Raw genomic sequence first — 12,948 nt, 5'->3', positions numbered from 1 at the left:
TCGCATTCTTGCGTTCAGATGGGATACGTCCAAAAGCAGATTCTGTATTAAACGCAGCCCGTGAAGGTATGCAGTTTAAACATTTAAGTTTTCCCACAACAACACGATGAAGTCTGACTCTCAAAAGACTGCAGAGACGGAATGTTTTCGGTTGTGAGCGCGCGTCCGCGTAATCTCTGCGCGCATTAAAGCGGCTGTTTCTTACCTCGGCGTTTTCAAAAGGCGCTTTGCGCCCGCCATTCTCTCCAAAATATATACCCCAACTGTCTTTAGGCTGTTGTGTTATATTCCTCTGTGAGGGCGGGAGGACGCGGAGAGGATTTCGCAGCGCTGCGATGCGTAACTGTCCCCGGGAAACTCTGATCCAGATGCGCATGCCTCTTTGAGGACGGAAGAAATCCCCGACCGGGGCAGCGTGACTGCGAGAGCACCGCGATGGAGTGTGTCAGCGAGCGGCAGAGAGTCCGCCGCCTGTCCTGCGCCTCTCTCTTCTGCAAGAGCGCAGCCTCGATCAAACCAAATGAGCTGCAAGACGCAGGCGAGGGCGCAGACATGGGCAGCGCGCACGCTTACGCATGCACAGACATGTTATGACAGGACATCTGAACCACGAGCCTTTTGCACATGATCAGTCTGTCCTGATTCATGTGTCATGTGTCTCCAAGGACACACGGATGGAGTCATTTTGGTTTGGTAAGGTGTTTTTTTTTCAAGTGAAGGTTTTATTTTTAATGCCAAGTTTTTAGTTTTTCTTCCATCTGCCTTTGGAGATTTGTATATATCGTGCTAGATTGTTTGTCAGAACTTGTTTGCTGTTTGATGCACGTGGGGATTTCTGAAGATTAGAACAGTGATGAATGGTCCAAAAAGCTGCAGGCAACAGCCACCAAAATGGCGAAAAGGTCAACTTCTTCATGAACTCCCAGGATACAGTTCTTTGTAGGTTTGTCACTGCCAACCCTAATTCTTTCTTCTGCGCAGAACTGCTTGACACTTCAATTATTTCAAAACAATAGCAACTGCAGAACCGGTGGGACTTTCAATTTCTTTGTTTCGTTCTGGTACAAAAGGGACCCAGCTGAGGTTTCGACCACTACTCAAACTGTCACTGTGCAGGCCCTCCTACTCCTTCTCCTACTCTGGGGTCCAGTTGCCAGCTGATATAGCCATTGTCTCAGTGTATCAATGAAAGGTTCTTATGAACAATCTATATTCTCTGGATCTGAGTGCAGGTTAGTTTTTTCCCCTCAGACCATAATGGAAGTAACTAAATATCATAGCTGAAGAGGTCATGACCCCTATTTTGCTCTGAAAATAGTAAAGAGAGAAAAGTGAGTGCAGAGAATAAGGAAAGTAGTGGACGTTGACGAAAGCCGGAGTCCTGATGAGGCTCGGAGCTGCCCTCTGTGGCTCCCCGTTGTGGCTAAAGTGCAGGGCTTCACTTTGGCTGAAAAGATCATTACTGCAATGAAATGAAAAATAGATTTTTTTCAATCTGTTATCAGCCAGTGTGCAGCGTGTCTCCCTCTGGATGACATTTTTCTTCTTTCAAGTGGTTATTCTATCAAAATAAAAGTTTTTTTTATGCTGATCATGGTGCAACATTGTCTCAATGAAACTTCTTTGTTATATCTTTTCAGATTTTGAAGAGTTAATGAATGCATCGTTTGAACTTTTTTATTCCTTTAAGTAGTCCAAAATGTATTTATTTTAGACACAAAAAAGATACTGATGGTCTCAGATAGGTTAGCAATTATTGAATTATCAAAATATATGGATCTTTTTACATACAGTTTTTCAGGATGACACTTTTCAAATGTGACATTCTTAAAATTCAACAGAAAAACTAAACTGTTTTAGCTATCAAAGCGAATATATAAATAAATAAAAACAATACAACTGAGACTGACCAGAAACAACACGAACTGTCAGCACAGAGCCTTAGATTTAGAACAGGAAAAAGTCACGCGAACTGATGTGATGAATTGGAAGGGACAAAAAGATTTGCACACCGTAAAAACTGAATCTAAAAGTAAAAATAATGTTTCTTTCGAGAAAAATTGGTTTTCTGTCTTGCAAGAAAAATAATCTTATCAAGAAAATTTTTCGATTAGAAAAGAGTCTAGAATTTATTTCTTATAGGAATTCTTGGTTAGAAAATTTTTTGTATTCATTGGCAGCTTTATTTGCTTTTTTTAAAGACATTTTTTCAAATTCTAAGAATTTTTGACTTATTACTAGGGGTCTTGTGTTTTTGCTGTGCAATGTAGAGAATTGTGTCTTTGTTCCTTTTTGTAGATTGTCCATCGTCTGTATCTTAGAACTGTACTGAGTGAGTGTGACGTCGCCCTCAGAAAATATACTTCCGGTTACAACAAAATGAAGTTAATCCGGTCGCCATTTCTTTACGATACAGAAGTCGCCATGTTGGACTCAGATTATTTCAGTAGGCGGTGATTGGTCCAACGTCGGCCTAACATTCTATGGCAACCACTCTGGCCAATTAGAAGTGAACTTGTTGTCCACACCCCTACCACTTGAAAGCAGGCTTCACCCAAACTGTCAATCAAACGTTTGGAACGTTGGACATGGGGGCCAGCAGGCACCGTCTACTTTTATTGAGGCATCTGATTAATCAGTATATAACTTGAAAACTCGCAGGACAGAAACAAATATTTTAAACATTTTCAAGAAAATGTAAAAACAGCATGTAGCAGAGCAAGAATGGTAATTCTGACAAACAGAATGACTGAGTAATAGCTGTTTATTTCTCTATAGAAGTCTGTGGGATTTTTGGCTTCTTGGGACCAGCGGGTACTTCTCATTTGGAGCGCCATGGGGGAGGGGTTACCCAGTCCAGTTCATATCTAGAGGGTTTGTCATAGGTTTTGATCCATTTTTGATGATTTCCCTCCATCACTGTAAAACCTCCTATTCAGTAATTTATCCCTTTTTTCCCCCCAGTTTTTCCACGTCAGGTCTTCTGTTTTCTTACCTTTCGTCTGTCTTAGTCCAGGTTTGTCACAGTTTAGTCTGATTATGCATAAGGAGTTATTAAAGAAATCAGGACCCTGAGTGCATCTTTTGCCTCTGGGTTTCCCACAACCTCCAATTTCTTACATGTAAAGTGAGACTGGAGGTGATAAAAGCACACTCAATATAAAAATAGAATTCGTCAAGGTGCTCACAGATTAATCAGTGATGAGCTAAATTATTCATTCTCTAATGGGAAACAGGCGAGTGAACAACAACATGCAGCAAGACAACTTAGGGCTTGCTTTTATGAAATACTAAGTTTAAAAATCACTTCAATAATTTTGGTCAGTTTCCCCACAAGTCACATTTTCTAACCGTAGTCTAAATATCTTAGGACTCTCATTCTGGCTACACATCAGATGATTTTAAATACCATTTAAATTCAGCTTGCTGGAAAAAGTTGATCAGGTAAAAAAAACTTTTACACATTTAGACTATAAACTTTTCTTTTTTACAAAGCTAGAAATGTTGGAGTGGAGCAGACACAGTGAGGGTGATTTGCTGACAGGCTGATCCGTGGGTGGATTCACATTTGTGTATTTATAGATCAGCATTCACTGAAAAGGGGGAAAAAAGTGAAGAGTCACATTTATTTTAGAGATTTGAGAAATAATAGACTGCCAAAAAAGTTCAAGAGGGTTTTACAGTTCGAGACAACAAAACATGGAAGAGCTTGGAACATTAAACACTGACCCACATAGAATTTCACTACAATTCTCTCTGTTGTGCTCCCCATCTAAATATAGATCTGGGAACAGGATCAAACACTTAATACTCAGTGTTGACACTTTTTCAGGAAACGTGTTCGTATTTTCTGTGTTTGTAGGTTCAACTTTAAAAACTTTGTGGTTTAAAAATAACGCAGCATTATTAACTGTTTCATTAAATAAAACTAGACCCAAAAATAACCCCCCCCCCCCCCCCCATTTCTCTGATGGAATAAGAATAAAAAATGCTTTTCTTTTTGCGTCTGAAATACATTTAATCGTGAGATTATTCTGGTAATATTGGCATTAAGGCTTCATTAAGTGGCCTCCCATTATAAAATGCTCTTTATAACATGGATGTTTCAATTAGTAAGCTATTAAACTTTGTGCCTAAGCATGGCCATTACACTAAGTTTAAAGACGGGGGAAAAAAAACACTAATCTTAAAATGAAAACCACTAAAAAAAAGTAAAATGATCTGTTAATGCAGCAAGTTAACAAGAAATCTTACAATAAAAATGTAAAACTCTAAAAACAAGGAGTTTCACATAATCATTCCAAAAGAAAATACAAAAGATAAAAAAAGCTGTTTGATAGAATTACTTTTAATTAAAGTTATAAGTACTTTTTTGCTAGTTCTAAAGAAAGAGTTTTTGTATTTGTTGAGTTCTAATGAAGCTAATTGTGGTTCATTTTGATTTACATAAAAGTGTAATAAATGGACATTTTTCACTTCAGAATTTTTTTTAACAAAATGAGAATATGATCTTTTAGTTCAAGTTGGTGCATCATAATAAATCCTTATAAAATCTAGCACTTATTCTTTAAAAATAAATCAATTTTTTTGTTTCCAAAACGATGACAATAAGGTCAGGTCCACCTTTAGCCCCTCTAACTTTATTGAATTTTAAAATAACAATTGCAGGTTGGAGCACAGACTGCAGGGGGGGAATGAAATGTCACGTTCTATGCAGGTCTTGATCGTGTGACCAGATAAAAAGAAAAAACACGGTTCTCTGGTATTGGTCAAAGGGCCGGACCAAACATGGAGGCGGGCGGAATCCAGCCCGCGGGCCGTAGTTTGCCCACCCTGATGTACACTATAAAGTGAAAAAAAAATAAAAATACTTGACTTTTAGCCAAGTCTTTGGTGAGGTTATCAAGTAAAATTTGGCCAATCTAAGCTTCCTTTTTCTAGAAGCCTCAATAACAAATAAAGTTCCTGAGTGCCCGTATAGAGCTACCATCCTTCGTAATTCAAAATATAAACATTCAGGTATTAAAATGTACCTAGAAAAATACATTTACCTTTCAAAAACAACTGTTATATTGCATAAGTGAGGCTCCTGTGGTTTCAGGTTGGTAAAGTGGATACAGAGGAGGATGCGATGAAGCTCAGACCTACAGATGTCAGAACCATAAAAGATACAAGCATTTAAACACAGCAGAGACTGGTTCCTATTATTTATTTTCAAACAGACAGCCAACTGCATCCTCAGAATTCAAACTCAGCATTCAGCGTGCTGATGGCTTCAAGAATTACGCTTTGAATCGTGTCAGAAAAGAAGAGCCAAAGTTCAAAACAGCTTTGAAATACAGTTAAGAAGTTGCATAGCAACAGTGAGTCGTCGGTCTTTGTGCATTTGAAAGAGTCAGTAGAGCAATGACAAACAAGGAGTCACAGTTAATGGAGAAAAAAATGAAACTGTTCCACATCAGGCTCAAAACAAACACCAGAAGAAATCAGATCCCCTCGTGTGGATGCTTCATCTCCTCTAGGAAGTGGCTTTTAAAACACCTCCACCTTTTTCTTTTTACTCTTTTGTTTTCTTCTTCTTATCTTTTTCCTTCTTCTTTTTTTTTTCTTAAACCAAAAGGTTTTCAGGAGGAGGGAAGCTAATCCCCTACACATTTCTTTGAGGCAAAAACATTAAAAACAACTGAAGTGGAGATAAAAGCAAAGACACATCAGCAGAAAGCAGGCATCTGACGGGGGGGGGGGGGGGGGGGGGGGGGGGGGGGGGCAAATGATGGCAGAATCAGCTGAGGTAGAGGCTCTCTCCCCGTCACAGCCGTCACAGCGGGGGTATTTTTATTCTACTACGAAACAAAGATCCATCACGTGAGAAGTGGGAAGTGAGGTGAGAGCAGAAAATGTGATGATGGATGTGAGCAGCTGTGATGTGAGGAGATATTTTTAGACAGGTGGGGGTTTAATGATTGGGTTAAATGGGATTGAGAATTCTGGAAATAAAATAAAAGGAAAAAAATGCACTTCAAAATGCTGCATTTGTTACTATAAAAACCTGCCATAAAATTAAGAAAAAAGGAATTACTTTTGTAAAAAATAAAAAACACATCAGGAGATTGAGAGTTGCTAATAAGATGGAGAGGTAGATTAATCCAGAAGACCCTCTGCCAAGAATGAGTGGAAAAGGAGACTTTGGGGAACAAGTCCAGTTCAGTGAGAATAAAAGCAACATGTGCCCTTTATGGCTGACGGGACAGCAGATGCTGGGCTGCATTTAGAACATCTGCAGGGGTTTTAGTGTGAAAATCCAGAGAGATTTTACAGCATCTTTGCTGCAGTCAAGCGTGGTCAGGGGCGGATGACATGATCACTCATGACTGGTAAAATTGTTGGACATAATGCAACTTAGACGATGAAAAAGTTGAAACATGGAAAACAGATGAGGCAAAAAAAGGTTAAAAGGTATAAAATAAAACAACTTAAAGTTGTAATTTTCACCAGAAATGAAAGAATAATTGTGTTTGGTCTGGATATGTTATAGTTTTTTTTAATAGTTTAAAAAAAAGTCTGAAGTTCAAATGAACATAGATTAAAAATGGTGATGAATTACACAGGACAACTTGTTTTATATGGAAACTGTTTAGGTAACCAACTGCGGGATGCACAACAGCATTGAGCATTAGCACTGAGTAATAATGATTAGCAAAGCTGACAAATCAGTGAATCGGATTTGGTCGTGATGTATGGATGACGTCCCCTTTAAGTCACGGAAGTACCTACCATTTGAAAATTGATCATGGAGGAGAAATTAATAATTGTGGTTCGTGCTTGGCTGGAATATTATGACATATATCGGAATGGAGCTGTGAAAGAAAAAGCCTGGAGCAAGATTCACAAGATTTGTTCCGGTTGAACTTTTTGCACTAAGCCTCTTCTAACCATAGGTGGTAAACATGTGTTAGTTGTAGCTGTTCACCTTTTGGCACAACCCCTCAGGGTTGCCACATGGATCCACACAGGTGGTTTGGCACCTGTCACACACTAGGTGTGTGACAGAAAGTAGCACTTTCTTTCTTTCTCTCTGTCTTACACCTGGGGACTGGCACAGGAAGACTCAGACTTGGGCCCCTTGTGGCTACATAGTTAGGCAGTGGCATGAAGGGTCTTGCCAAAGGATCCACACTGGATGAAGCTCATCGTAGCTCCTGGGAATTTCCATGTGCCAGTCCTACATGCAGCCAACTGAGCCATCCAGCTGGTGAACATACGCTAGTAAGATGAAGCCCCTCCATGCTTGTCCAGTGTGAACACCATGGGCTAAACACACACCCAAGAACCTGTGTTTGGCGCATTCAAGAACATATGTCACTTAACGCTACATCTTTGCAAATCATCAAAAGTTTTTGTAATATTTTGTCAAACCTGTGGGTTTAGCTTAGATGATTGATCCAAATTAATACTTTTTCAGAACAAAATATGGACAGGAACCGGTGCTGTGGTCCCTAATAGTACACAAGGTTTGGCAGCAGAAACTTAATTTAATAACTAAACTTAAATGTGACCAAACACAATGAGATACAAAACGGTGACTCAGCAGACGGCCTGACAATGAAAAGCTCAAAACCAGACACTTCAGCCCTCGACACCTGAATTCATTCCAGCTATGAAAAAAAAAATGCTAAAAATCCCAAAGTAGATGCCAAATTAAGATACATTTCGAAGTTCTTTAATGAGAATTTGCATCAAAAAGAGGTAGAGGAGTTTAACATACTGAGGGTAATTAACAGAAATAAAAACAGCTGAGAGGGTTTTGAACATGAACCTGGTGTCACTAACAGGGGGACAACTCAAAACATGACCAAAACATCCCTGAAACATCAAACTAAAGTCCAAATCCTCTGTTGCATCTCCAAGTAAATGCAAATTTCTGTAATTTTTTAAATTTATCTTTAAAAATGTTTCAAATAAATTAGATGTCAGAGCCATTATTCGTGCTAATAAAGAAAAGTAGAACTTGTCTCTCTATATTTTAACATAACAGTGTCTCACGCATCTTTGACACAATGAACTTCACAATTAAAGCGAATATTTTCCCTTTCATGTGAAATGTTTCAAAATAAACACGACGTCCAAACATTTGAAAGGGTTTGCTAAAACGAATTTTGGCCTCGAGCTGATAAAACAGAAAGAGCATTAAAGAAATGAGTAACTTCTTCCAGTGTGAAATTACAAAATAAAAAAAAATGTTAAATATTAAATGGGTGAGCCTGGAGAAATGCTTCATATTTGAAAATTATTAAAGTTACTTTTTAAATTCTATTATATCTTTAAGGTGTTTGTAGAAAAACATAATGCATTTTTAGACCTTTCTTTTAACCCCTGTGCTATCCTAGGCACTTTAACATTGGGAGTTGGGTCATCTAGACCCACTAGACAGTGCGCTGAACCTTTTTTCTTCAATGATTTGTGATCTTCACTGGTGTCCATGGATTACATGAAATCTTTCCACCTTTATCCACCTTTGTCATGGTATGGACAATACGTCAATCTAAGGGTGGGGTCATCTAAGATAGCAAAAGGGTTAAAGACACAATCACTAAATTTAAATTGCCGCCCTTCAGTGCTGTTCTTTTTTTCCACTCAGGTGTGAAATTTGACCTCTCAGTTTCAGGGTGGACATCAACATGAACCACTGAGACCTGAGACAGAGTTTTTATTATTGTTCTACCAAAACATCAAACTGTCTTTGCATAGCCAGCCCCCTCTACAACTCTGGCCACTTCCAATGAAAAGTGCATGTAAATGCAGCGTGTTTCAGGCTTATGCGTTCAAAACTTTGGCGTTCACGTTTGCTACGTACGTTTTTATGACCCTTGTTTGGCTCTACATACAAAACGCGTGTCCATTGAACATTCGTTGAAAGTTATACCAATTAACCCTTGTGCTATCTTAGATGACCCCACCCTTACATTGACGTGTTCTCCCTACCATGACAAAGGTGGATAAAGGTGGAAAGATTTCATGTAATCCATGGACACCAGTGAAGATCACAAATCATTGAAGATTACAGAGCACTGTCTAGTGGGTCTAGATGACCCAACGTTAAAGTGCCCAGGATAGCACAAGGGTTAAACCAGGACTTGGATTGGGTAGTGACAAATGGAGGATGCCCCCTTTCATTCACAGAAGTATTTACCGTTTAAAATTGATCATGAAAGAAAAAATAATAATTGCTGTTTGTGCCCAGTCAGCATTATATGACTCCAAGCCTCTCATATATCAGAATAGAGCTGTACAAGAAAACTGTAGGTGATGGAGATATTACAAAGATAGTTTATATTTTTTCATTCATCTTATAAACCCATCTTGTCCTTTTCAGGCTCAAGGGGGAACATCCTGTCACACATGCACAGGGAGAACATGCAAACCCCAAACAGAAAGATCCCCCATTGGTGTTCTGTTGCAGATGCCCCAATCGGAAGTTGAACCGGGGGCCTTGTTGGTGGGAGGCAAGAGCGCTAACCACTGTGCAGCCCGAGATGTGCAGGTAAACTGTGGAAAAAGAAGAAGCCCCTCCCTGCTTGTCCAGTGTGAACACCATGGGGTAAATGCACGTTAAAGAACGCTTTTAGCACATACTGGATACGCGACAATTGCCCAGTGTGTCCACAGCTTCAAAGTTCTTAAACTTTGATGTCTGTGGAGTACTTGGTCCCTGACAGCTTCCATACAAAGAGCCTAAGAGCTCAGAGGCCTGTTTACTGCAGCTGCTTTCCAGAATGAAGGAAACTTTACATTTTGGATGGGAAAAGAAAACCTTCTGTTTGGTTTTAACAAAAAAGCTGTTATTTTTTGTACCTCATGGCATATACTTATATAGCACTTTTCTACCTACCAGGACAAAGCACTTTACAGGCACAGACCCATTCACCCAGTCACACACACATTCACACTGGTGGCTGCTCTGCTGCCAAACACTGGCGCCCACCTACCACCAGAGGCAAGGTGGGGTTCAGTGTCTTGCCCAAGGACACTCATGGGTGTGCAAGGCAGGAATTGAACCTGCAATATTACAATCATGGGTTGACCACCCTACCGCTGCACCACGGCCGCTCCCAATGATCAGTCAAAGCAGCTGTTGACAGGAAAACACAATGTTTGCCGGCTGACAGTCAATTCTTGGAATCATCGCTAATGGGCTTGTTAATCAGAGCAATCGGCGGCCGAGCTCACCTCGGATTCATGTTTACTTAACCTTTTCATCCATCTTTCTTCCCAGTGCTGCTCCCATCGGAACAGATAGTGGGGATCTTGGAACCTGATCATCACAATTGCTTGAAAGGCAATGGCTGGCACCACTGAATTGGATTCAATAACAAAATAAACAGGATGGCTAAGACAGCCATTTGAAACATTAATATGTGGAATACACTGGTGTCAAAAATGATTATTGTCTGTTCTGCTGAAAAACATGAACAACTTATTATGAATAGTAGGTAAATGACTTTTTTACAATACCTAGTTTTCCCTAATTTTGGGATTTTAAGGATTTTTTTAATGGAACAAAACAGAGTTTAAATTATAATCAGCCAGTTTAATGTTCTGATTAAAACAATTAAAGGGTTTTTTGTATTTCTATTTGTTTGTTTGTACTAATGCACTCGTTTTTTGGAACAGAAGATTGTTCAAAGTCAGCACGCGTCAGACTGACGGCTCAATTCTGGCTGTTCTGCCTCTGGTGGTCAGCGTGACCTTGGTTTGCCCTCACTTCTCGCTGCTCCCAGAGGATGAGCAATAATGCAAACGAAAATTACTGCTGCATCAAATCTCTCTCTCCATTCTGAATGGGCTTCTCCTAATGTGTCCTTGCAGCGATGATGTAAGGTCCTGAAATATTTTGGCACAAGCTTGTATTTCTGCAATAAAAAAAAAGTATGAAAGAGGCTGGGTGTCTCCTTTATTTGGGCTTCAAAAAACGTATAAAAATGTAAAAATCAGACAAAAGAAATATTGCAGCGATTTTATGTGTTTGTTTCAGTGCTGTTTGGGGAAAATGCAAAAAAAACCCAACAAATTTAGATTGCATTTACTTCACAGCCAGTGTGTGCAGTAAAATAATCTTAATAATCTGCAACCGTTTAGCTCTGAAGAGCAGATTAACAACCAAAATGAGACTGTTCAAAGAAAACAAATGTGGACTTAAAACTGAATATTATAATGACAGATTATTCAAAGGTCTCTGATAGTTATACATCAAATGAAAATCTCAAATACCCACAAATATGACAGAACATAACTGTATTTAGTAGCCTTTTACAATATCCCCAGAATAACGGTAAAAGGAAACACCAACGTTCACTTTAATGTATCCCCCCCTTGATTAATTAGTGTAGAAATGTTTGCAAAAATAAATAATGATTCTTGTTGTGGACTGAAATGAAAGCCATTATACATCATTGAGTAATTATTAATGTTATGCACTTAGCAAAAAATCTGTATTCTTTTTCAGGAATGATCAACCCTTTCCTTTTTTTTTTTAAATTGATGAGTTTGTGATAAAAAAAAGAAAATATTTAACCATGTGGATTTTTCCAAACAATGTTTTTATATTTAAATAAGTATCAGTAAGACAAAGATTTCCTTTAACTTACTAATTAATGATCCATCGAGTGTGAACAAGCAGATTCCTGCACTAACTGCAGTAATTCATGCATTAAATGCATCATGACTGGGGCATTAAATATGCATTATGTAAGCGGGTGATTTGTTTTTCTGATGCTGCATAAACAGAGTTACTCAACTCCTAACAGAAATAATGATTGAATCTTATTTTGTTTCACCAGCAGTGACAAACAAACAAGCTGGAGAAACCAGTAAAATAATGATTATAAATAAAAATAAAAGTTTCTATTTAAACATACTGTATATATATATTAAGGAGCAGCTTTGTAAAATTAATTTTACATTATTTTATTCTAATGCTGTTTTCTGGACTTTTTAAATTAAGGCCACATTACTAACAGAGAGACTAACTGAAGCAGAATAGTTCCTGTGGTTTACACAATTCCCTTTTATAAATATCAACGAAAAAAGGTCAAAGCACAAATCATTTAAATACGCAGCAGTTGAAAAAGTTGAACCAGGGCCTTTTTGCTATGAGGCAAGAGCGCTAACCACTACACGCACTGTGTGCCCCCCTAAAATGCAAAAGAAACTTGTTCTTCTGCTAAACACTTAATGTAAATTACAGGATTAAAGGATTAATTTAAAAAAATAACTGAACACAATAGTATCCAATAACTAAAACTTTTTACCTTTCAATTTTTTTTTAAAACCTGTTTCCAAAACCAACCTGGTGTTCTCTAAGAGTTGCAAGAAAGTTGACAGCAGTTACTAGAACCTGGAGGAGGTGCGATGTAGGGGTGGGAAAGATTGACAGTGAAAGACGGAGGAGGTGATGCATCTGCTGCATGGATCTGCATTGTGCTGCAGTCTCTGCAAGCGGGACAGATTGTGGTTCCAGCACGCCGCTGGGAGGATGCTGACCCATTTGAGTCTGGCAAAGCCAGACGCCTGTTTCAGAGCCAAGTCAGGGACAACAAAACATAAAGACGAGAAAAATCTCCACACGTTTGTTACAAAGCCCAGAGGCTGATTTCAGACACTCCCACTTTAACAGCTGCATCTTCGGTTCTGTTCTCCTTTGAAAAGTCCGAAGAGCAGGTTGACCTGAAGATTCTGTCTTCCTCCTATTTCTATTGTGCTTCTCTCCCATTTTCTCAATCCGTCACTTTGGGTTCCCCTGGCAGCTGATTAGCTTCTGTTCACCCTAATCTTCCTCACACAGCAAAGAAATTACTCTCCTGCTTTTTTAGAAACTTTAATCTTGAGGGAGAAATGATAAAGCGAAATAAAAAAATAAAAATAAAAGAATATTGAGCCTCGTTTGAATTC

At 38.8% G+C, this 12,948-nt stretch overlaps 1 protein-coding gene across 2 annotated transcripts in view; it reads right to left on the bottom strand.

Moving 5' to 3' along the window:
• The window catches only part of sphkap (SPHK1 interactor, AKAP domain containing), a 36,731-nt gene extending 35,268 nt beyond the window's left edge, over positions 1–1,463 (bottom strand). Inside the window, exon 1 of one of the 2 annotated variants that reach the window (XM_020708402.2) lies at positions 206–1,463. In XM_020708402.2, coding sequence (XP_020564061.1) covers positions 206–240 — 35 coding nt within the window. In that variant the 5' untranslated portion in view covers positions 241–1,463. The remainder of the gene's footprint in view (positions 1–205) is intronic. The other variant, XM_020708403.2, reaches the window with a different exon arrangement.
• Positions 1,464–12,948: the final 11,485 nt, after the last annotated feature.

The sequence above is a fragment of the Oryzias latipes genome, chromosome 13 (assembly GCF_002234675.1).
Source record: "Oryzias latipes chromosome 13, ASM223467v1".
Lineage (NCBI taxonomy): Eukaryota > Metazoa > Chordata > Actinopteri > Beloniformes > Adrianichthyidae > Oryzias > Oryzias latipes.
The sequence above is the reverse complement of the archived record's forward strand: the minus strand, read 5'-3'. Positions and strand labels throughout refer to the sequence as shown.